This window comes from Pungitius pungitius, chromosome 14, assembly GCF_949316345.1.
Source record: "Pungitius pungitius chromosome 14, fPunPun2.1, whole genome shotgun sequence".
NCBI classification, from domain to species: domain Eukaryota; kingdom Metazoa; phylum Chordata; class Actinopteri; order Perciformes; family Gasterosteidae; genus Pungitius; species Pungitius pungitius.
The window spans coordinates 14,778,958-14,802,340 of NC_084913.1; the positions used below are offsets into that span (position 1 = coordinate 14,778,958).

The 23,383-nt window shown below is 43.0% G+C and overlaps 1 protein-coding gene across 2 annotated transcripts in view; it reads right to left on the minus strand.

The window, feature by feature from the left end:
• alk (ALK receptor tyrosine kinase) overlaps positions 1 to 23,383 on the minus strand; it is a 265,070-nt gene that overhangs the window by 164,019 nt on the left and 77,668 nt on the right. For both annotated transcript variants that reach the window (XM_062557175.1, XM_062557174.1), the window contains exon 2: positions 724 to 834. In XM_062557175.1, coding sequence (XP_062413159.1) covers positions 724 to 834 — 111 coding nt within the window. The remainder of the gene's footprint in view (positions 1 to 723; positions 835 to 23,383) is intronic.

A 23,383-nucleotide genomic window follows, 5' to 3' on the forward strand; every position in this document is an offset into this window, starting at 1 on the left:
CTCAATGTTTTAGCGCTTCCCCTCTCTCACTTTATGTTGGACGTTCAAAGCTGATTGAATACGCTATATCTGCTCTTGTGGTTCTTACATGATTCAGTGGGCTGAATGATTCTCAATGAAATGATTATTTTGAATTGTTGACTAAACTTTTCAACAATCTTGAAATTGCTTCTCTTTCTATAGAAATGAAAAATAAAAAGCACATACATGTCTCAACCAAAAGGGAGTCTGCTTAACTTTGTTCCTCCAATAGAATTATATACTGGATGATTTAAAGAAAATATTTAACTTAGAGGATGGTAAATGTGTTGATATACAGGGTACAGGGTATTTTAAAATACAAGATTAATGTTGTATTTTTACGCTTCAACTTTTATTTATCTGATTTATTTGAATAATGTCACACCAGTCTGGTAGAGATTAAATGAATAATAAGTCATTGTATAACCACTGGCATGATCCAGATGTTTTTGTCATGTTTTATTGACATTGCATTATTCTGGGTCCGTGAGTGGGTCACAGAAAGGCTGATCACCTGGAGCCCAGTTGTGCGATGGCGTCAGTGTGGATTGGAGAGAGCGGGCTGGACAGAGACATTTATGTGTAGTGATAGACCGCTGGCGCCAGGTGTCACGGCCAATTGGGGTCAAAGCATCTTTGGAATGACAGAAGCGCCTTAGCCTGTCCATCTGCCTGGGGAGAGCTGACAATGCCGCGACTCACCTGACATGGGCACAGAGTCGTTGGGAAAGCTCACGTCGTCCTCGGCCACCCAGGAGAAGCTCCAGTAGCCTCTAGGAATGCCAGCAGCAGGTCTGCCAGCCATCAGGTCACCTGCAAAAACAGACAATCCACACTTTATCATCCAAGAACATTTGCCAGAGACACGAGATAATCCTCTAAAACATCAGTAATCAGAGATGGACATAATGATTTCTCCCCTCTAGACAAACATCTACCCAGAACTTTACCCATATACGCATAACTCCATACTACATGAATTGCTCAGACTAATAATGAAGATGATGGGTTTATATTAGGGTCATTTAAAAGCCTGGTGCATCACATACAAACATTAAAAGGTGGCCTCTGTTTCAAGCCTCGGTGTTTGAACTTTTGGGAGTAAAGACAGGTTGACTGAGGTGACATTTAGGTAATCCGTCTCCCTCATCGCTCCAATAGCGAATAGCTTGGATTAATGTTGCACATTTCCAAAAGGTGGACATCACCACACGCTGTTTCCACTTTTTTTTTCACTTCATGTGTCCTTATAGAGCAGTTCTCATATATTACAGAAAGGAATATTCACCAACACAAGTAATCAGTGCACATCACTTTAAATTAAATTATTTTATTTTATTAATAAAATGACTTCAATAGGATTTATTTGAGGATGTCAAACAGTATACTAATAAGGAGACCAATGTGGCAGAATCTTAATTATGTAATCCTATCATAGCTCACTTTGGTTTTTATATATCACACATGGATGGGTTAATATAAGATCATATGAATTAAATGGAGATTAGGTATCTTTAATTATATTTCTTCCGTTGTTTAATCTCAAAAGATATCATTTCAGCTCTACTTTACACAAGAATGAGTTTGCCTTGTGTTTTTAGAGGACTTCCATCATGCTTATTTTCTGACCCATATATTAATTTTATGGGAAATGTTTACAAGAACATGTATAAATGCTAACGTAAAAAGATGAATTATACTTTGTTTGTAGCATCCGTCTCTTTAAGCCCCCCCTCCAGAAAAATGACAGTTCTGCTCCAATTTGCTCTGGCGAAAAAAATGTTGCACCTTTGCAAAAGTAGTTGTCAGGCTCTGATTTGAGAAACTTGTGTGCACAAGCATTGAAAATAGTTTGTTTTTCCCTGATATGTTGGTTTTAATAATTCATAGGTTCAATGTGCTAATGAAAAAACTCATGGAAGAGAGAATTTCTGGCAGCTCCATCATCCCTGCAAGTACACACACACACACACACACACACACACACACACACACACACACACACACACACACACACACACACACACACACACTAATGTGCACAAACAGCTAGCGGTCCAAGTGCAATTCACCACCACAGAGGAGAGATACCTCAGCTGACTGAACAGTCTAATTCGGTCCCGGCCACACACTCAATCCCTCAAACGCTTAGTGGATTCATAAATGAGGCTTGACTCGACCTGTCACTTAAACATGGCTACAGGCGAACACATCTCTCTCAGGCTCTCTCTATTAGACTCTGCTCAAAATGTCTCACATCTTCTTTTTGTTTGGACGGAAATTGAAGGGGATAATTCCTGCAGAAATCTATAAAAAAAAGGTCAAGCACCGACACGAGGAGTAGGGCCGCTCTATACGGGATGCATGTGAATTTACGTGATCCGTTTGAAGCCTGGTTCAATGGTCCAGAAAAAAAGCCAGTTACCTGTAAAAAGTGGTGGGAGAAGTAGTGGATCTGTTCGGTCCAAAAAAAGAAAACTGGTGCAGCTGGAATGTTGTGGAACCTTCATGAATAAAGTCCTACGTCGTTGGAGTTTCCCACCCATCGTCCTTCTGCATTGCAGGCATTCCCTCATTTCCTTAATTAAAGATTTACCTTGGGATACATACATTACTGCCTCAATAACTTGATTACTCGTCCGGCGTAGTGACGTTTCATTAACTGCTCGTCAAAGTCTGCCAGCGCCAAGTCAGGCAGCTCAGGACCCCGGACTTGGACTTGCTCTGACTTTGCCCGACAAAAGGCGCCATTGATTTCCATCAGAGGAGCCCACGTGTCCACCAAGCACTCCTGCCTTCATTAAGGCCCTCGCAGAATTCCACGCACGTCGCTACCCCCCCATCCCCAAAAAACATGTCACACACACACACACTTGATCTCACTGGAGAGATGTGTACTAACAGAGGCAAGGCAGTAACCTCCACTTTTACAATTAAAATGAGAGTGGTGTGACAGGAAACAATTCAAACGTGTCTCATCCGCATTAAAGGAGACGTCAAGTTCTTCCAGGTCTCATCGTAACAACGAGTATCCAACGGCAAACAGGGTTAAATGGAGGCAGGCAGACTTCAAGTTTACATGCCACCTCCTGTGCTTGTTGGGTGCTTTAAGGAGGGATGAGTGCTTTTTAATTAAGAGGCTTTCTGCATTTGTCATAATGTGCTGCGTAGTTTTAATTTTCTCCTACAGCATAATGAAATGGCAATGGCTTGTATACAATCAGGGCTTATGATTCAGATGTACACATTGAGTAAAGACAGCTAATAGTGCAACCTTTTCTCTGCAGGAAGGGAAAACACTTTTATCCTTCCCTCGAGCCATCGCTGAACTTTAAAACCCGGAAGTCAGCGTGGATGACACACTGATGACTTTGTGTAAAATTACAATAAACGGTGAAGAAGCAAGGCAAATATTCCTGTAAAAAATTGTACTGTGGCATAGAATATTATGTTTAGATGGTTTAATGATTAAAAAAAGACACTGTCTGATATAAGGACCGATCGTATTAAAAGCAATAAGCCAAACCTCTGGATAAACTCACTTCTGTCCTCCTTATTTGGAGCTTTTGCTTATTAAAGTGGTCTATACACCTGTGTCTGAGCGCCTGTGCCTTCTAAGGAAACCCTACTGATAAAAGCTACTCCAATCTGACTTTGAATGCAGCCCTGGCGGCTGCATTCAAAGTCAGATTGGGGCAGCTGTGGCTCGAAGCAGGTTGTGTTTCAACAACAAAGTCGGCACCTGGATCCCCGGCTCCTCTTGTCAAAGTGTGCGTGAGCAACCTGGGAGCATTACAGCAGCCGACTGGTCGGCCCGATGCCAATCTCCACCCCGACGGACTCACAGGCTTTGAGGCGCGCTCCCTCTGACTCTGTAAGAGCTTGGTTCTGTCCCACTGTCACACCGACGAGTGTTTCAGTCTGGCAGACATTTTGAGAACTCAAGGGAATTACCCTCAAGAACCTTGCAATATGACATTAGAAACGATATAAGCAATGAGAGCATGGAGATGTTAAAAAACAAGGGAAACAAAGACGACTGCAAATGTGTGTTAAGAGTGTCTCATTAAAATGTATGCATAGACATTAATGATTAAAGATGGAGAAAAAAAAAAAATCAGTCGATATTTACTAATGTTGACATCAAATATTTATACGTCATTCAAGGTATTTTGATGAAAACAGTAATTATATTATTTTAGATGACCTCTCATCTTATGAGGAAAGAGCCCGGAGAGTCAAAGTCAAATGAACACAATTTTCATATATTTCAATGTTGTCAGGCCCATTCATATTTAAACCATTTCAAGCCCTCACAGACTCTCAACCATCCAGAAGGTGACGTCAGTTAGGTCCCTGAGGGATACGGCTCAGGGTTCAGGTCCCTGAGGGATACGGCTCGGGGTTCAGGTCCCTGAGGGATACGGCTCTGGGTTCAGGTCCCTGAGGGATACGGCTCGGGGTTCAAGTCCCTGAGGGTTACGGCTCTGGGTTCAGGTCCCTGAGGGATACGGCTCGGGGTTCAAGTCCCTGAGGGTTACGGCTCTGGGTTCAGGTCCCTGAGGGTTACGGCTCGGGGTTCAGGTCCCTGAGGGTTACGGCTCGGGGTTCAGGTCCCTGAGGGATACGGCTCGGGGTTCAGGTCCCTGAGGGTTACGGCTCGGGGTTCAGGTCCCTGAGGGATACGGCTCAGGGTTCAGGGGACTTTGGGATTGGGCTGTTCCAATGCTGCAATGGGAGGGTCCGATATCCTGCTTTTTGGGGGGTGGGTAGACACTGATGAGTATCCTTTTCAAGTCCCACATTAAATGGCCTCTACTTTAACATGGGTCGTCACTAGTATCACGTGAAATGTTGGCTCTGGATGTGAAACACGCAGGTCCTGTAGACAAGCTTCAGATGCAGTAGACTCTGCATGAACTGCAGCGTATGATGAAATACCAGCGAGGCCAAAAAACAGAGCCCTGAAACGGCATCAGAGGATTGCCTTCTTAGTAACGAGTGGTCATGTGACACAAGACTCTCAAGACAAACACCAAATAGCTTTTTAGAAATTCAAAGGAAGTGATCACATGACTTCAGTGGGAAAGGATTATCTCAGGGACCAAAGGGTTGCTCTGGGACAATGAAGAGTCCCCGCTCATAAAACACAAGAATAATACATTTTGTACACTACATTTGTACTACCGCTTTTTCTTTTATTGAGGCTTTTGCTGCGCCAGTGGCACACACACACACACACACACACACACACACACACACCTAATAACATAGGAGCCTATTATGTACAGTACATCTAACGCAGCACTTCCAAAACTTTTGGGGTCACGCCCCCCTTCTCTGTCCTGATCGGGTTCATGCACCTCCAGTTCCCCTCCATAAATCCCAGTTACCCAGAGAGAGACACATGCGCAGGCTCAGAGGCAGACTGCATCACATTTAAGTTACAACTAACCATACATTGCGGTTACATTAAACTGAATCAAGACTGATCATCAGAGGTAGGGAAATTTGAAAAACACAGTAAACCACGTGGAGAACAAAGAGTGACACATGGATAATAAAGGAGTCGGTTTGAGGGTTTCCACATGCAGCGCAGCTGACTCAAGGGGAAGAGGGGGAGATTGAGATATGTAATCCCAGTAACCTAGTAGCAATATTAACAGTAGAATTTGGCCACATAACATGTATTAATCCGACGGATGGGCCTGCAACTTTGCACAAAGCTCAGATTTCTTGTGCAATTGAGGACAGTTTAAGCCTCAGATCTCAGCGGCAGATATTCAGTGTTCACTGCTGTCAGAGCAGAGGAACCAGCCTGACACCGATCACGTGTAAACTCAGTTAGGAATAGAAAATAATCCGGCAAACAGAATAAACAGGATTTTGTGTGCGCGCTTTAATGAGGTTCACTTGTTTCACAGCCTCCTTGAGGACTGAGAGTAGATTAGCTTGCATGATTTGAGCTGCGAGGTCTTCCCGCTGAAGACTGCCATGAAACCATTGGACGGATGGACAGACTTTCCTGATGTGAGCTCTAAGCCCTGTGTGCTTCTCAGTCATCGATTGTGCCCAGGCAGCAGGTCCAGTCAATCCCACGTCTCGTAAGGACGTCAATTCAATTAATGATTTCTTAACCTGTTGTTTGGGCTGCACCGTGCCTTTGAAAAAGGTAAAAAATGTAAATGTGCACTTCAGGTGGCCACGTAAATGAGAGCCAGCACCTCACTACGCACTGTGGATTTGGGCAATCTGGATTGCCAATCCAAGTGGAGCCCAGACCCAAATCATTTTGTTGATGTTTCCTCTCGTTCTTCCCCAGTCTGATGCTCACCCTTGATTTGACTATGTGCTCCGAATATGTCTGTGCTTCCCCTTCCTCCTTTTCAGTCTCCCCTCTCATCTTTCTCGGAATGAATGTTGCTGTACGTGAAAGTCTGGCGGTGCATTTAAATATTTAAATCTTACAAAGGGAATGTTTTATAATTTATGTTTTTGTTTGTGAAAAATCCTTGAATTCATTTATTTAAAAATTAGATTTAATATCATTTGACCACCATTACATTTTTCCTATCTTGCACCTCGTGGAGGCTTCTTGCACCACAGGGAAGTGGTGAAAAAAAAATAGATCTCCTTTCACATTTGCTGTGGCACTGTAAAATAGCTTGTGGCCACGGGGTGTCTGACTCGATGATAGGAGCGCTAATTTGATTAGGTACGCATTCATGCTTCCCATTTCATACATGCGTTTCCACTGCAAGCTCCTGTGATCTGAATTGAGGGCCCCTTTACCCCACGTGGTCTGAGCCGCCCGGCACCACCAGTTGTCCTGTGACACACATGCTGTGCGTGCACTCGCAGCAGGCTCAGGGTTCTCTGCATTGTGATGGTGGCTTCCAGCAGGGCTCATATCTCTGTTAATGTGAGAGAGCTGCTTCTGCAACGCCTTATAGAGCAGAGCTTTTCACAGGTGAGGGGCACTGGTGCAAAGTCATTTATTATCATATTTGTCGCTCTAATGTATGGCCCATTAAGGTCATTAAAGGAGGTATGTAAGCTACTTCTCAAAGAAACCTTTTTGTCAAGGTAACAGAGTAAATGCCACAGAGATGGTTTAGAGGAAAAATTAGGCTAAAACTTGAGGAGCTGCAACCGACAAGTCAACATTGTTCTCGGGAGCAGGGCCTCCGGTCATGCACAGCTGGTTTCTTTGCAAGCCTGTGGGTAATGCAGTCTTTATTAGCAACTCAAGGACAAAGCGGGATCCTGAACCAGAGTCCATTCAACAACATGCAGACCTCTGGAACGCGTCGTTGGAGCCCCATTACAAATCCCAAAGCTCAACCTCCTCTGCTCACATCTTCAAAGTGTTCGGCCATGATGCAGCAGCGTTTGTTTCGTTACATCATCAAAGCACGCGCCAAGCAAGATCTGAATTGACTGAGACATTGAGAAGTCTGCAGCCACTCGAAGACAACCAACATGTGTGTGTTTGTGTGTGCGAGAGAGAGACAGTGAGATGAAGTGGTTAGTAGTTTGATATTTCATGGAACCAGTATGAATCCTTCATCAAAAGAGCAGCATTCAAAGCCCACTCGTATGACCGAGAGCTGATCCTCATATGAGAGGGTGAGGTGACTGAGCCATTACCCCACTCTGGGGCAGAGAATTAGAAACACTAATGCCATGAGTGAGGTTACAGTATGAAGTGAAATTACACACTCAATCAGGAGCAAAATGCCTTTCGCTCGTGTTGAACCCAATCGGAGGCTGAAAAAACTGCTCTGCTGTGTTCTTTGATCTCACAGCTGTTTCTCACAAGCGTTTTCCTTTACTTTTTTCTTGTAAATCACCCCAGCAACTAAATCCGAGGATGAATTATGAAAGGAGGAAAAAAGGAAACGTTCCTATATGAGGAATAATCCATTGTATAAATCAGTGGTTCTCAACTCGGGGGTCGGACACAGACCAGCTGAGAACCACTGGTATAAGTCCTCTTCTGACCTTAAGAAGAGAAATGGACACGAAGCTGACAGGCGACCACCACAAGGGCAGAAAAAAAAGGTAAAAGTAGGAAAGTGTAACGAGGTTTATCCGTCCCTGACCTTTACAAGCACTGTGGTCGGCCAGGAAGGGAGAGCCTTGAACTACTGGGAGCACAGTAGGAAGCCCACTACATTACCAAGACGGGTGGAAACCCACACGTAATCAGATAAAGACCAAAAAAAGCTTTTTCATCATGGGGGGGGCTCGACAGAAAACGTTTGGGAACCACAAAATGAAACGCAAAGCAGATCTCAAATGATGGAATGATTGACTCCATGATGAGCAGCAGACTCCATGTATCCATGTGTTCACCAGGTGCCGGCTCCCCAGCGCGACATGTCTCCAACGTGACAGAACAAATATCAGAGGGATCAGAGGCGAGCCTTCCTTGCCGTTTCGCTGGTTTATTGTAACCATGGCGACGGCAATGGAGACGGGTTCCTGTGAATAAGATATTTGCACGTGTGTCCTATAGCTGGATGCATTTCACTCACCAGCAGGGAGACAAAGAAGGAAAACGAGGGGAATTGTTGTAATTGATGTAGGACACTCGTCTTCTTACAGAGATGCATTCCAGACACGCTCTCAAACTAACTGAGTATCATGTCGAAGCTCCCCTTTCAAAAGGTTTGTAGTTCATGGATCATTACACACTTAATATACAGAATATACCGTGCATATTCTGCTTAGTGCACAGAACAACAAACTTAAGTCCTAGTTTGGTCTTTTGTGTCGGAGAAACATCGTTCCAAATGAGCAAATTCCATCCCTGAAGCGCATACATGTCCTCTCCTCATTTAGAATATTAACTTCCACGTCCTTGTCGGTGCATTGTACCAAAAGCTTTACCAAATTAGCGCGACTGACCATTGAGCTGTGGCTTCAAATAGAAAGGCGTTGGTACCGTCGACGTCCTCCACCTGTTACAACTTGGCAACGTGCCATTGTGCGCTAGGGCTCCGCTAACAAACACAATCCATCAAGAGCCAGCCGCCGTATCAAAGTACACATGATTTACTGCAACGCCTCCCCACTTCCCCTGTAATCACTTGAGTTAATGCAATGCAGGCAGGCTTTTAAAAACTGAAATGGTACTCCATAAATCGTGCCCTTCCCTTGACCTGCCATCTTTCCTTTCTCTCTTGTTTTTACCAGTTTGTGCTCATTTACCCTCTTTTACCCCCCCCCCACACACACACAAACACTCCTTCTTTTGTGGCAGCTCCCTCTTCATTGCTCTGTGTCTCTTCCTCTATGAAATCGGGCCGTTACCTGCGTCTTATTCCAGGTGATCATCTCTTTGTCCTCTTAACAGTTTGCCCATCGACGCCCCTTCAGTGGAGCTTTGTGTAAGGTTTTTTTTTTTTTGCACTTCCCTGTTTCCGCTTTGAAACTCCACTGTTGGGTCTGATCTGAATCAAAGTAAAGTTTTGGTCTTTGTACTGAATCATTTCATGTTGAATTGCAGGGAATATTGATTATTGTAAAATTGAAAGAAAATGACATGATTATGAGTGTGTTGATGACGTCTAGTGGCAATGTTTCAGATTGCAGCCAACAGGTTGCAGGTTTTGTTCGTTTTGGGTACATATAAGCGACTCATTCAAAAAGAAAACATTTATTTGTGTTGGGTGCTAAGTATACACTGAATAAACTAAAGATACTTTATATATTATATTACATTTACATTACATTGATGATTGAAATCAATGTAAGCATCAATCAATCCCACAAAACTCCACACACTGTCCCTTTGAAATAAATTTTAACTTGAACAAGAAGGCTAATCATTACCTAAACATTACAAAAACAACCTTTTGTAGGAGATACAAAAATGTATGCACAGTCGTTACAGAGAATGACTCATAACTCAATTCAATTGGGTTAGACAGGTTTCCTTTATAAATGGAGCTCAGATGAGTAATGCAGTGGTTTCAGTTCTACGTGCTCCCGCCTTAGCAAAGACAGCAAGGAGTTATGTTTCATTCATCACTTGTGTTTCTGTCCAATCTACCTTAAAGGACACACTTTCTTGTCATCCAGATTACGTGGCATGGTGTCGCATGACACCATGCAGTGGAATCAGACACACTGCGCACAGGGAGCAATCTGGTTTAAGTGACAATACTTTTATCCTTTCACAGGTTAAGATGACCGAGGTGGACCAGGCTCTCGATGGGTTTCATGCTGCACCTGGTAAATCCTCTAGAGCCGCACCAGTCTGTGTTAAACATGAACGCAAACATCCACTGCCCAATGAAAGACAAGTTTGGGTCAGTGGGGAGGTCGACTGTGTGCTACACTGTTGTTGACCTCAGTGGGAGGGTGTCTACCATCTGTGTAACGAGCGCCGTGGCTTCGGCAGCTGGAGGATTTGTGAAAGAGGGACAGTGAGTGTGTGTGTGTCAGAAAGCAATATGCACATGTATCCTTTTACAGACGTCCATTTATTTTGATGTATACAGTGTCTTTTCTTTTTATTTAAACAATTGAATACACTAGTGATTTTCACGACCCGCTGATGAAAGCATTGCTCACAGCTCCCACCACAGTATGTCAGAGATAAGCCAACTCCATGGCCATGTTTTTCAGAAAATTAGTCAGCCCAGGTCTGCTGCCAACCATTATGAATTATACGCAGAATAAATACACACATGCACTTAATATGGTTTAAAAAGGAATTCACAGAAAATTCCAGAAAACTCCCCAAAATGACTCAAATTTAACGTAGGATTGGGATTTAGTAATCTGAGCTTTATTCTCCTTTATTCGCTGTTTACTTTTACATTATTGTTCCACCGATCACACTGATTTCACTGTTTACCTCATTCTTCTTCCAACCCTGAATAATTCTCTTCTTTTATTTCCCAGGTCACGCCCCCTTGTACACGTGCTCACATGACCAGTGGTAGATAGTAGTCCATTTCCCTTTAGAGTCCTGTTACCATGGCACCTCATTCGTGGGCTTGCTTGCTCCATCTATTACATTTTTTTAAGTAATCTGTTAAAAATTACACTGTGATTCTATCATCCCAAAAGGGCGACACAATTGAAGAAACTGCTTCAAATTTGCCAAATATATCAGAATCAACAGCTTATACTTAAAGTGAAGTTCAACTCAATACATCTTTTTGCTCCTAGATGCCTCGGTTGAACAGCTGAAACTGCTTTTGTTTTCTGTGCAGTTATGCTTTGTGTTCTACCTTCAAAAAAGTCAGTTAAACTTGCAATGTAGTATTTCTAGGCTAGTCTTAAAATATATATATATATATTTGCACTTTAAGAAGGGCCTTTTATTTTCACGCTGTAGCAAAAAGTATTGTTTCATTTTTCATCTTTCATGCTTGATCAGACATGATTCACACCTTCCTGTCTTTGTTGATATTACAAAACATACGTTATTTTGCTCAGCACTTCAGCTACTGCGGTTATCACAGGGCAGCTCCTCTCAGTGTGTGCTGGAGTCTGTATGTGTGACACACAAACTCAAATCCAGCCGCATCAGAAGTTAAACAAGAGAAAAGTGTCCTGTGCTCTTGGCTTACACCGGTAACCTTCAACAAGACACTGACTCTCTACAAACCACCCTACTGGCGCTGAACCATGATGATGTTGTCTCTGCATGGGGGGCATCCATTTTTCAAGCAAACGGAATGAGAGACAAGAAGCATCCGAGCCAAATTGAAATGCATAAATTCAACAACACACACCTCATTTCCCCATGAACAGGGTGTTTTCCCTTGATGCACAGCCCTGGGGGTTGTTTTATTGACACAAATGTCAAGGGTGCCAGCTGGAAGACCCTTGTCCCTTGGAGTTGGATGAAATCCCACCGACACTGGTCCTTCCAAATCCCACAATGACAGTGGACCGCGCCAGGTGATGTTCATCGCCAAAAGCCTCGAGAACCACTGTGATTCATTGTCGAGGAGCTTGGACAATCATTTCTTCTCATTAATGGACCCAAGATATTTGACTAAAGTAACCAGCAAGGGTTTGGCTGCGTGGGTTGATGCACGACCTCCTTTACCAAGCATTATAATACGGGTTGATGAAATGCAGCATTCTGATTGGGTGAGAGCGAGTCACGGGGGGGGGGTGCATTATTGAGCGATAATGTAGTTGCTGTCCACATTGACCCGAGCGTTCCATATCACATTTGCACTCAAAATAACAGGTTCGATTTGTGCGACCGTTGGTTGACATTATAGGACGATAAAGTACAGCCTCTCGTACCTTATTGCTTTATTGAAATATTTCCTCAGCCACAATCCAGGCAACATTCTGTGATACACACAGCCTCTTGAAGATCAGAGTTCCTCTTTTTAATCCGAGGACACACCTTGAATAAAAGCTACTCAACCTGAGAAAACTACCTTTCAGAATACAACTCGTCCTAGCAGTTTACAATGGCATTCCCTTTGTATCTTGTTGATCTGTGTTTGACGGAGGTCATCAACAGCTGGAACATAGATACATTTTAAAAGACAAAAGAGTAAGAGTTCAGTCGTTCTCCTGGTGACCCATGGGGGCATTGTTCAATGAGACTTAATAAAAGAAGTTTAAATCAGGTGGCAACTTCTGGATATGAATAGTGAAGCCGACATGTCACTGCTTCAACTCTGGGAAAACACTTTGTACAATTGGATTCAAGTCTATAAGAAAATGACTACTTGTGGGAGTCCTTAGTTTCAATCGCTAGTTTCCAGTCGTATTCAATACAACATGTCCATTAAGGAAAAAAAAATATTTAGAGTAAAACAGACCACATTAAGCAGTAAGTTAGTGAGGTGTCTTTGCATCAGGAGTCCCCTTACGTTCCCGGTGATTTGGGTTGCATTAGATACATCACCACTGACACCTTTGGTTGAGGCCATTCTATTTCTTCCACCCACAATTAAATGCAACAGAGCGTTTAGCACAAAGAGGCCAGCTCCCTTTGGGCTTCTGGTGTAACAACACTGATACCAATGGGGATTTCAATCTCAATACAATCATGGCTGAGCCCAGGAAATAAGTCAAATGTCACACAATGCACACACATGTAATAACATTTGTGATTTCAACTCCATATTTGGCTCCTACAAGTGGGGGCACCTTGTGACTGCGCGGGTTGCGATCTGGGTGTTTCATCTTACTGCTTAAAATCTGATTTTTCACCCAACGATCTCATTCAGTTTTCAGGTGTACTTTAGTTTTTGTTATGCGACAATATCCTCTCCCGTCCAACGGCTAAAATGCCCAAACTCGTGGCTTTGAAACTCTTGTGAAGAAACCAATGTGGGTCATAATGCAAATTGTGGCTGCTTTTTAATTCCGGTATATGATTTAAACCCACAAACTACAGTATATACAACATTTAAAAAACAGCACATGTTCCCCAATGACTCCAGTCTGTACATCAAAAACAACAAAGTATCTACAAATTACCACACAGACAGCACAGCCAACACTGGTGAAATGCAAAACTTAAACTTCAACTTGTTTGCACAATAATTCTTAACAGCATGTGCAGCCCACAAACGCGTTGTACTAAATGTACTGCTAACACGAGCAGGTGGTTCCTCCTCGCTAGCTGGCTCATCTCCCTCGCTGAAGACGTGGATTCAAAATAAATCCCCTTCATGGTCAACACTTGTTATTTTTCTTTGAGTAAATGCATTTTGCATGAACAATAACCGGCATATACAATGGCACAGTTCACATTGGTAAAACAGGCATGATGAGCATATCATGACTAATTACACCTCATAGTGTGCTTGTAGGAAATATTAATACCACATTCTGTGAAATACCACCCTTGCCAGATCTGAGGGTTATTTCAGGCTTCAGAGTTTTGTATTGATCCATAATCCCATTACTTTCCCAACGATCTTTTGAAGAGTTGTTTGTGCAGTATAAGTAAGAGACATCATATTAGCATTTGTTTGTCGGCAACCTCCCCATTGTCGATCGATCCCATGACCTACTGCACCGAGCCCCTTACATCAATGCCGACTGAAGATGCGGTCAAGCTGCCGGGGCTGCCGGAGGTGCCATGGCCTGCACAGACTTCCTTCATTAGTGTCAAGTGCCATCTAAGAAAAATACCAGACAATCTATTTTCCCCGGGAGAGAATCCACACCACAAAAAAAGCCATTTGCCGACATCAATAAGGGAATTACTAGCAATTGTAATTTAATTTTTTATTTTGTATTGGCATAACAAAAGCAACCTACCATTTATTGAATCAAGAGGGAAATCAGATTTTGAGCTCTAACTTGTGATAGTATATACCACATGAGCCAAAGGCAACAATCACCATTAAATGGGCGTCAAGGCGTGTTGCACTTTGTCCACACGTAGCATTTACTGGTGATGAAAAACATGCTGTTGTACGTACACAAAGGAACATCTCCTGCTGCGCCCAAGAAATGTATAAAATGAGGGCTAGCGGTGCTGCAAAACACAACAGGAGGTTTTGAACAACGCGGGTTCTTTTCCAGACACACTGTGATGTTTAAATGGTCTCCTGCTACTTCTTTAATTCCTGCTGTTTCCCCCTCCCCTCCCCGCTGGTCCAGCAGCTTTGTGTTGGAACCCATCAGAGGAGAAGACAGGGCAGGGTGAATCACAATTACCTTGACTCCATCTGTCTGCATACTTACAAAGAGCTGCTCAGCTCCCCCACAAACAATGCATAATCACCCATGTGGAAGTCACTAACTTCCAATGTGCACCCCTATTCCCCCACTTGTCACCCTCCAGAGTTAAAGCCTCCCAGTGTCATTACCATTGCGTTGACCCCACTCAAAGCAATCTGCGCTGCCCTTGTGTACCTGTCAACAAGCCCATCATGACCATCACACAAATGACTGCACCTGGCTCCCGCTACTCTAGAGAACCAGGCTGAAATCCACATTCACATGCTGGTTTACTTTGGGGGTAGACACGAGCCTGAGATGATCACGTTGTGTTTTCTTGGACATTTTTTACAGATGTCTTTATTTTTTGGTCTGCTCCAGGCCCTGCGCTGCCACTGCTGTTTCCAAATTCCACCAGAAACTGCCTGTAGCAGGGGTGCCCAACAGGTCCATCGCAATCAACCAGTCAATTACCGATCGCCTCCATTGAAAAAAGAAAAATCACGTCACCTCACGCATGCACGCTCGTCGACAGGAAATCTAGTGGCATTTAGCAATCAGTGCTTACTAACGGGTTCAACATTCAAAAGCAACCAATCAGTGCATGTCATCCGAGTAAGGTAATGACCAAGAATGTAACGGTTCTGATGGTTCGCTCGCTCCTGACAGATGAGAGGCTCGTTGTTTTGTTATATCGATTCCATTTGCGCTCGGGGTATGCTGTCGTTTGGGTTTGGTCCGAGGCCGGTGCCTCGAGGGGGGTGGGGTGGGTACATCGCCATGACTAGGTCGGTTGAAAAGTAGCTTACGAGACAAAATCTGTAGGCACCCCGGGTCTATAGTTATGCTCACAGCAAATTTCACTCCATTAAACAGACTATAGTACGTTTATTTTAAGGTGGGAGTCAATAGGTCTCACATTGGAATCAAAAAGCGAGGGATTTTGTGCTTCAAACAAAAACTATGCAGTGAGTATCATTGTGTCTGCTGTTGAATCGCCCACTGCTCCACACACAGATAGTGTGAGTTACTTTACAGGTCATTAAGTTAAATAAAAGATCATTGGGGTTGTAAAGGGCAGTAAAGGGTCTACATGTATCGATCAATACTCCTTCAAACTATATAGTTATTTATATGGCATAGGATTACATTTAACAAGGCTTCTGTGAATGAAACTTGCAGGAACGGGTCACAGGGATCCGTTGATCAATATCTTCACAGGAGCCATGATTGTTGCCCAAATTGCCAATGATTGAACGTGCTTGTGTGTGCCCATGTGTGCGAGGGAGACATTAGGCCAGGTGTACGTTTGCCTTTCACGTGTACGCTTATTCACACAAGTGACCTCGTACATCAATCACGCTCCGGCACAAGCAATGCTGACAAGCAGTGAGAGACAAATCCGATGGGATTCCTGCTCACCCCCTGCGGCAGGGTGAATAAGACACCAGGCGGGGATTGGGGAGTTGGAGAAGCAGGGCGGGGATGGGCAGGTGTAAGTGTAACATCACCTTGCCCAAGGGTATGGCCTGCCCAGATTAATATTGGTAAGAATTGATGCCGAACAGTGGAGAGTAGGTAAATGTATAGTCTGTGTGTGTGTGTGTGTGTGATTTCATTGGCCCTAACGGAGTCAGACAGGACGAGCAGCAGCTCCCCCTGTTGGGTAGAAATACCATGTATAGACCATATATTAACCACATAAAAAGGAATTGATTTGTTCTTTCAGCGTCTACAGGGAAGTTTTTTAATTGTTCATTTCATTCTAATTTGTTTATTTTTGTGTTTGTTTTTGGCACCATCAAGATACAGACAGTTTGTACAGCAGATGCTTAACTCCCAACCTTCATGAGCAGTTATTTTGCAGATTGGTCACAGTGACGGATTGACGGGTATGTAAGATTTTTGTTGATGGTGATGGGCATTTCATTTGCATTAAGTCTTTGTATTCCTGAGATAGCTAAAAGATAACATTTAAAAAAATCAGTAGAAAAACATAAAATGTGTATCAACATGTTTAACATGCATAAGCTGATAAAAACAAATAGGATTAGTTTTGAACACAGTTCAATGTTTTCTTCCAACTGGCAGATTTTCAGGATTCAATTGACTCATTCTCACTTTTTAGGGAAACGTGTTTTAGAAGCAGATTCATTTTTTTGTTATTGCTGCAAGGAGGTGAAAAAAAACGGCTCATTTATTTCCACAAATCATTCCTTGAAGCTAATATATTGCTGCCTGTTATTTGATTGACCAGCATAATAAAGAAGGTGTCTGCGCTTCATTTCTATTTGGGTCTTTTTGGCTGGACCGTATTTTGGAATTCATTGATATACTGTACATACATATATGTATATACATGCATACATACATACATACATACATACATGCATACATACATACATACATACATACACACGCACACACTACCCGCTATTAGTTCTGCTTGTATTAGACATAATCCTGAATTTATGTGTCAAATGAAAAGGCAGCAGTGGGTATAAGGGACATTTCACCGATAGCAAGAATAGTGAAGGGATTTCCCAGTAGGCCCTGATAAGCTTTGGTGACAAGGCACCCCTGCAGGTTACTCCAGCCGTGTATGTGTGTGTGTGTGTGTGTGTGTGTGTGATGTCGAGGTTTGCGTATGCAGTATACACAGTATATATGCTTTAAAAATAATTGTAGATCCAAATAAAAACAAGATGGAATTTGGCTTTAAAGTATTTACATTAATTTTCATTTTTTTATTTTCTCTCCCACTCAAAGATCTCTCCAGACACCAAGCTAGTATTTATGTTCAGCAGCAGTCATAAAACCTCCACCCTGTCCTTGCACACCTAGGATCCATTGAAGCATTTGATAGGTGCTGCCTTCGGTCTTACATTTGGCCCATTTTTCCTCTTTTTCGCTCTCACTCTCAAACAGGAGACTGTGTGTGTGTGAGGTGGATCAGAGTGAGTGAGCAGCAAAGTAAGAACGGCGGAGTAATGGTGTGTATGTGTGTGTGTGTGTGTGAATGTCAGTCAATGTCAGTGATGTATCTGGGCTTGTGCACTGCACACTTTGACATTTATCCATGTGTAAGCAAGGTAACGGAGCAATAATTCACCCCGTGTCTTACGGAGCGACAAGTGTCCTTCCGCCCCCCGTTGTGATTGAGGTGGGCAGTTAAAATAACGCCATGGCAACACATGGAAATGGACAAAAAGGCAATTAGCCAAAGCTGCGAGTTCTTTCGCTTCAGTATATTCCCCGTGCAGTGCCCCATGAGCCTCTCAATTTCTGCTGGGGGTTGATTTTAACAAAAGGAAAATGTACCTGAAATCCTGTGTGTGATCTACTCAGGGGCAGTGCAGCTCGAGCACAAGGGAAAAGGGGAGCAAATTGAAACCAGGTAATCACTGTCTATTCTACGACTGGCTCCTGAGAGGCAACAGTGGACGGACTGAGCGTGGGGCGAGGTGGGACCAATTGTCAGAGTTGTTGTCACCATCTCCACCTTTAATCTGATATGGGCTTGTCTCAGAGAGGAGACCGTCCACTAGAGCAGTGTTTCTCAACTGGTGGGTCGCGGACCCGTTTGTAGTGTGTCGCGGGCCATTGCATGGAAAAAAAAATTCATCCTGGGATTTTATTTTGAATTGGGTCGCGGCTCCTCATTAAGGGGTAAAGGTGGGTCCCGGAGCCAGACAAGTTGAGAACCACTGCACTAGAGTACTGGTGGTGGTGACCTTCCTCGACACCTTTATTTTCACCTGTATCACCACTTACTAAATACATTGGGAGCAAGGTTGGGTATAGAACCGATGCCACCGAAACGCAGCACAGATTCGGTTGCTGTGGCCGCTTGAAATACTTTATTTACACTAATGACTGTCCTTGCAGCAGCTAACATTGTCTACCGCTAGTGTAGCTACAGCGGCTAGCTAGCCATCTAAACTCCATTGATATTCATTTAAGTCAGTGTTTCCCTCCGTTATTAAAGTCATGAGACCTGAAAAACGTTGAAGACACCTGGTTCACCTCTTTAATGTCATCAACCGTTGTTTTGTGCTTTTCAGATATCCATCCCTAATCAATTAAAAATAGTGTGTTTAAACACACACATCACTTTTACCCCGGAGTCTGTCGCATCGATTGTGAAACCGAAACTTAAAAAATGTCATTTTAAGCAAGCATTATGCTTTTTTACTAGAATGAGTAATATTCATCCAATTTCTTTTTGTGAGTTGACATTTGCAAGTTAATCATGTGGGACACACAGCAGGACTTTCCATTCAATGGAAGCATTGAAATATTCAACATACTTTAACATATATTTAACCAGTGAGAAAAACTATTTTCTGTCAGCTCTGCTCCATCCACTAGAGACCACCTCAGTCTCTTTTCTTCAGATTAAATGGTGAGGATTTTGCTCCCAATTTGTTGATCATTTCAAATTTAGAGAGAAAACGGCGTATTCGCAGTACAATATTGGCAAATTAATTACTTCCTAGCAGGCATTGGAAAAAGTCAGAACTTTTTTGTTCTAAGGCATCTGAAGGCACAAGCTCACTTCCCCAACCAAAGGGCCAGGAGGGCTGAGGCTTATCATTCCTTATTTGTGTTAAAACGGATGGAGACAGCATATGCATCACATTCACCGCGTGTGCATGGACCTTCGACCCTAGAGCTAGAATATCTTGACATTCACACAACGCCGAATGCCACAGCACTTTGGACACTTTTGCAGCAAAGTGCATCCATGTTCCAAAGGCTGAAAACAATGACAGCCGTCCCCTGCGGTTGTGGTAACATTTGGAAACCAAGGGCCCAAGGGGGAAGATGGGTAAGAGACTGTCTGTCTGGCGGCTATTGTCACTTAGTCGCTGTCATAGGGCAAGAGGACAAATGGCTGGGCGCCTGATGCCTCGCTGCACGCCACTCCGTGTCCAACAGCTGCCGCTGGCTGGCCAAGAGGCCGGGGATGGGGGAGGAGCCAAGATGAAGAAAAAAGTAACAGCGATCCATTTAGGTGGAGCTGCCAGGTCATGGCCGGACACAACATCCACTGGGAACACATGTGCATTGTGACAAACCCCTCGAACAACAAAACCAGCTTCCTTTAGTGTCACTCTGTATTTATATTGGACCGTCCGAGGCAAGCGGCTGTGTGCATATTGATCAAAGTGTGATCGCTCGTCGTTACGCTGCTCTACATGGCCTGCTGCAGAACAAAGAGTCTCCCTCTAACCTGCTTCAATTACCAGACTGACAGAGGATAAATGGTTTACCCTATTACTGCTATGGGAACACTGAACCTCTTAATGCCTCTCCTGATTGGGAAAGGGTAAAGTGTTGAACCTGTGTGTCAAAGAATCTCCTGGGAATCCTGTCAGACTCCATATACCATCCTCCAAGCAGATCAAAATCAATATACAATCGATCTACAGGCAGGACTTTTTTTAGGAAAACTAAATGCAAAAAAAAACTACATCAAAAATGTCATTGTTTCTTTGAGCCGTCCTTCACACACACAACATCTCGCATCCTCTAAAGTCCTGGTAAACACAGCGCCAGCTATATCACAAAAAGTGATTTGTCTCAGAGGCTAACGCACACATTTGTCACAGCAGTTAATGAGGGACTAGTAGCATTATGGACAATTCAAAACTTTTTGAGATTGTAGACCACACAAAATAACACTGAATACTGAATACTCCCTTGTCCATTAAGAAATGAAGAATGAGTGGGCCTTCGCTCCTCAGCCTTGGATGACCTGAGCATTTCCCAAAATGACTTTGTGGTGAGACTGGGGTTGGAGGGCCTGCATCCCGCTGAGAAATAGATGGTATATTTTGAAGTTAAGTCATTGTAAACAAGTCTATTAAAAAATGCAATCATTAAATCAACAATTAGTTGTTTAGATGGTGATGCTCTTTGAGGAGTGGAGCAAGTGTGCCAATATCCACCTCTGATAGAGGAGAAAGCTCCATTAACCATCAAGCAGCAATTATAGCAAGCCCTAGTTCTTCTGTGTATTTGGGGGCTCATTAACAGGGGCTCATTAAAATAAGTTTGAAAAATGGGCAATTTGTTTAATTGTGTTAAAAGCAAATGCGCATAAATTGTATTAAATTGAATAGCTTTTTAGAAAGTTTTGTGTGTTTTTTTCTTTCACACAAACCACTGGAGGCACAGGCAGAAAAAAACATTTCACACAACCTACTGCTGCAAGTCTCTGTACTTTTGGAAAAAGATGCACTTTGACCCTTTCAATTTGCACACATGGTGCGCATTTTGTCTTTTCTGTTAGTTACTTGAGTTGGTATTTATTAATATATTTTACATGTCGTTAGAGAAAGCAAACTCAACTTTGATTTAACTACCACTCAGATTTTCTCTCCTGAGAAAGACTCTTTGAAAATGTACTTCCCTTGAAATGGTAAAACTATTTGTTGTTGTTTTTGCGGTAAAAAACAGTAGCAATCAAAAGCAAAAGGAAGGCGAAGTACAGTTAGCGAGGCTATCAGAGGGGTAAAACTGCCATGCTTCTTTTAAATAACCCAATTATTCATTATATATATATATATATATATATATATATATATATATATATATATATTTCTACAGATATGCAGGGATCATTTCCGGGTCACATGGAACCATCAACTGGATATATATCTTTGTGATTTGATCATGTGACTTTTGGCCTCAATTTCCAGCATCAAAGCGTCAGTCATTAGGGCCGCTCATAACAGGCAGAAGTTATTACATTAAGCCCCTGTCGCTGAGAGTTCTGATGGTCCCCTGCAATGCTGGATCTAATGTCCTATTTGAGACCCAGTCTGCACTATTTGATACATTATAACGAGGTTCCTGAAGGATGGTGTGGATGGAGGACACTCCATTACACCCCAAAGAGACCCCAAAGCAAATCTGCTTTAGTTGGTTCCCCTCTTTGCATCGTATACGCCCCCAACTCCCACTCTCCTTCTTTGTGTCCATTTCTCACTGACCAGCTTCCTCCAGCTGATTCCGCTATCTATTTCTCCTCCTCCGTAACCCCCCCCTTTCCCCCTCAATATCCAAATCTCTTTCACCCATTCCCTTACCTATCCCCCTGCCTCTCTTCATCTTCCCCTAATCCCTCCATTCTCTTCGGCAGTTAATAGCCGAGGCGGCCTTTTTCCAAGAAGGCGACAGTTAAACCACTCTGGTCTTGACTGTGATGGCTTCTGCCGTGAACTGGTTACTGCAGGAAACAGGTGTTTAATGCTCAGTGGTGTTTCAGAAGGCAGTCTTTGGACAGCGGGGGGATCCCATCAAGGTGATATAATGGGCCTCAGCCGGCCCGAGTGATGATGCGTGAAAGATTTCCAGGCGAGGTGATTAACTAAAAAAAACGAAAAAAAGAAGAAAGAAAAGCTGTGGTGATGTGATTCACATCATGTGAACTTCCATACAGTCTTATTAAAAAAAAAAGTTTAAATAACTAAAACCCCAACATGCACTGGGGTGGGGAAATTCCACTTATTGGATGAACAAAATCTAAGGGTAGCTCCCAAACTATATACTTATGTATAAGTATATATTATATATATATATTTACTGAGAAACTTTACAAACTGTGTGTCTCCAGTGGTCTACGCCAGACGTGTAGCACAATTTTCACTTTGATTTTTGTTCTTTCCCCACATTACAACAAAATGAAGTAGACCAACCAAATCCATTTTGGAAAAGGACTTCCTTGAATCAATGTGCCGATCTCCAGTTATGGACGCATAGAGCCGGGAAGAAAAAGAAACGGCAGGTTGTTAATTATGATTCAACACATCGGGGGCAGCAAATTACCAGAGGTTTACAGCCCATGACGGACCACCAGATTAAGTGGTTTAAAAGATCAAATTGTTGTACTGAAGCAGAATATCACTTAATGAAAATTGCATGTCATGTTTATTTTGGGTAAGTTTAGCTGGAGAAATCCTTAGAACGTTAAAATGTGAACTCAGAACTATGTGCATTCACATGGGAACGTGGTCCTTTGACAAAAGATTATTTCCTTAGAGTTCATCTAAGGATTTCTTGTAAACACAGGAGTCAAAACTTTCATTAGAATCCTTCCTATTTTCTAAAATGTCCCACGTCAAAGCGGTTTTCAGTCACCTCCTACGGAGACAATATAACTGCTCTCCAATGATGCGCCTGGTCTTAGATGATAGACATCAAAAAAAGAGAGAAAAAAGCCTGCTGCTTCGCCGATTAGATTCTCATCATCTTTTCATGCTTGTCATGGTTAACTTACCAGTTAACCATTTACTCTGATTTGCAGTTTTCTCTTTCCAACCATCTAGCTCGCTTTACCATCCTCCATCTTCTTGTTTAAATTGGGAGTGACAGCCACAAACTGGGCCAAAGGGAAACAGATTAGATTAAAGTTCAAACGGGCCGCTAAGGACCCACCGAGGACCAGAAGCGCGCTCGTCTAATAGCTGGATCCCAACAGGGACGCCCTGTCTATTACGCCCCATTTTGGTTTTATTTGAATGCATCAAGCCTTTTAAGGGGACTTTGTGTGAAATGTTGCTTTTTATATTTGGGTTTTTGATGAAAGCCGTCCTGGGAATGCGTATTTACCGCTGTCAATCAGCTTTTTATAGACTGGCTTGGAGTGCTGTCGTAGATTTCCTATAACTTCAAATACCATGTT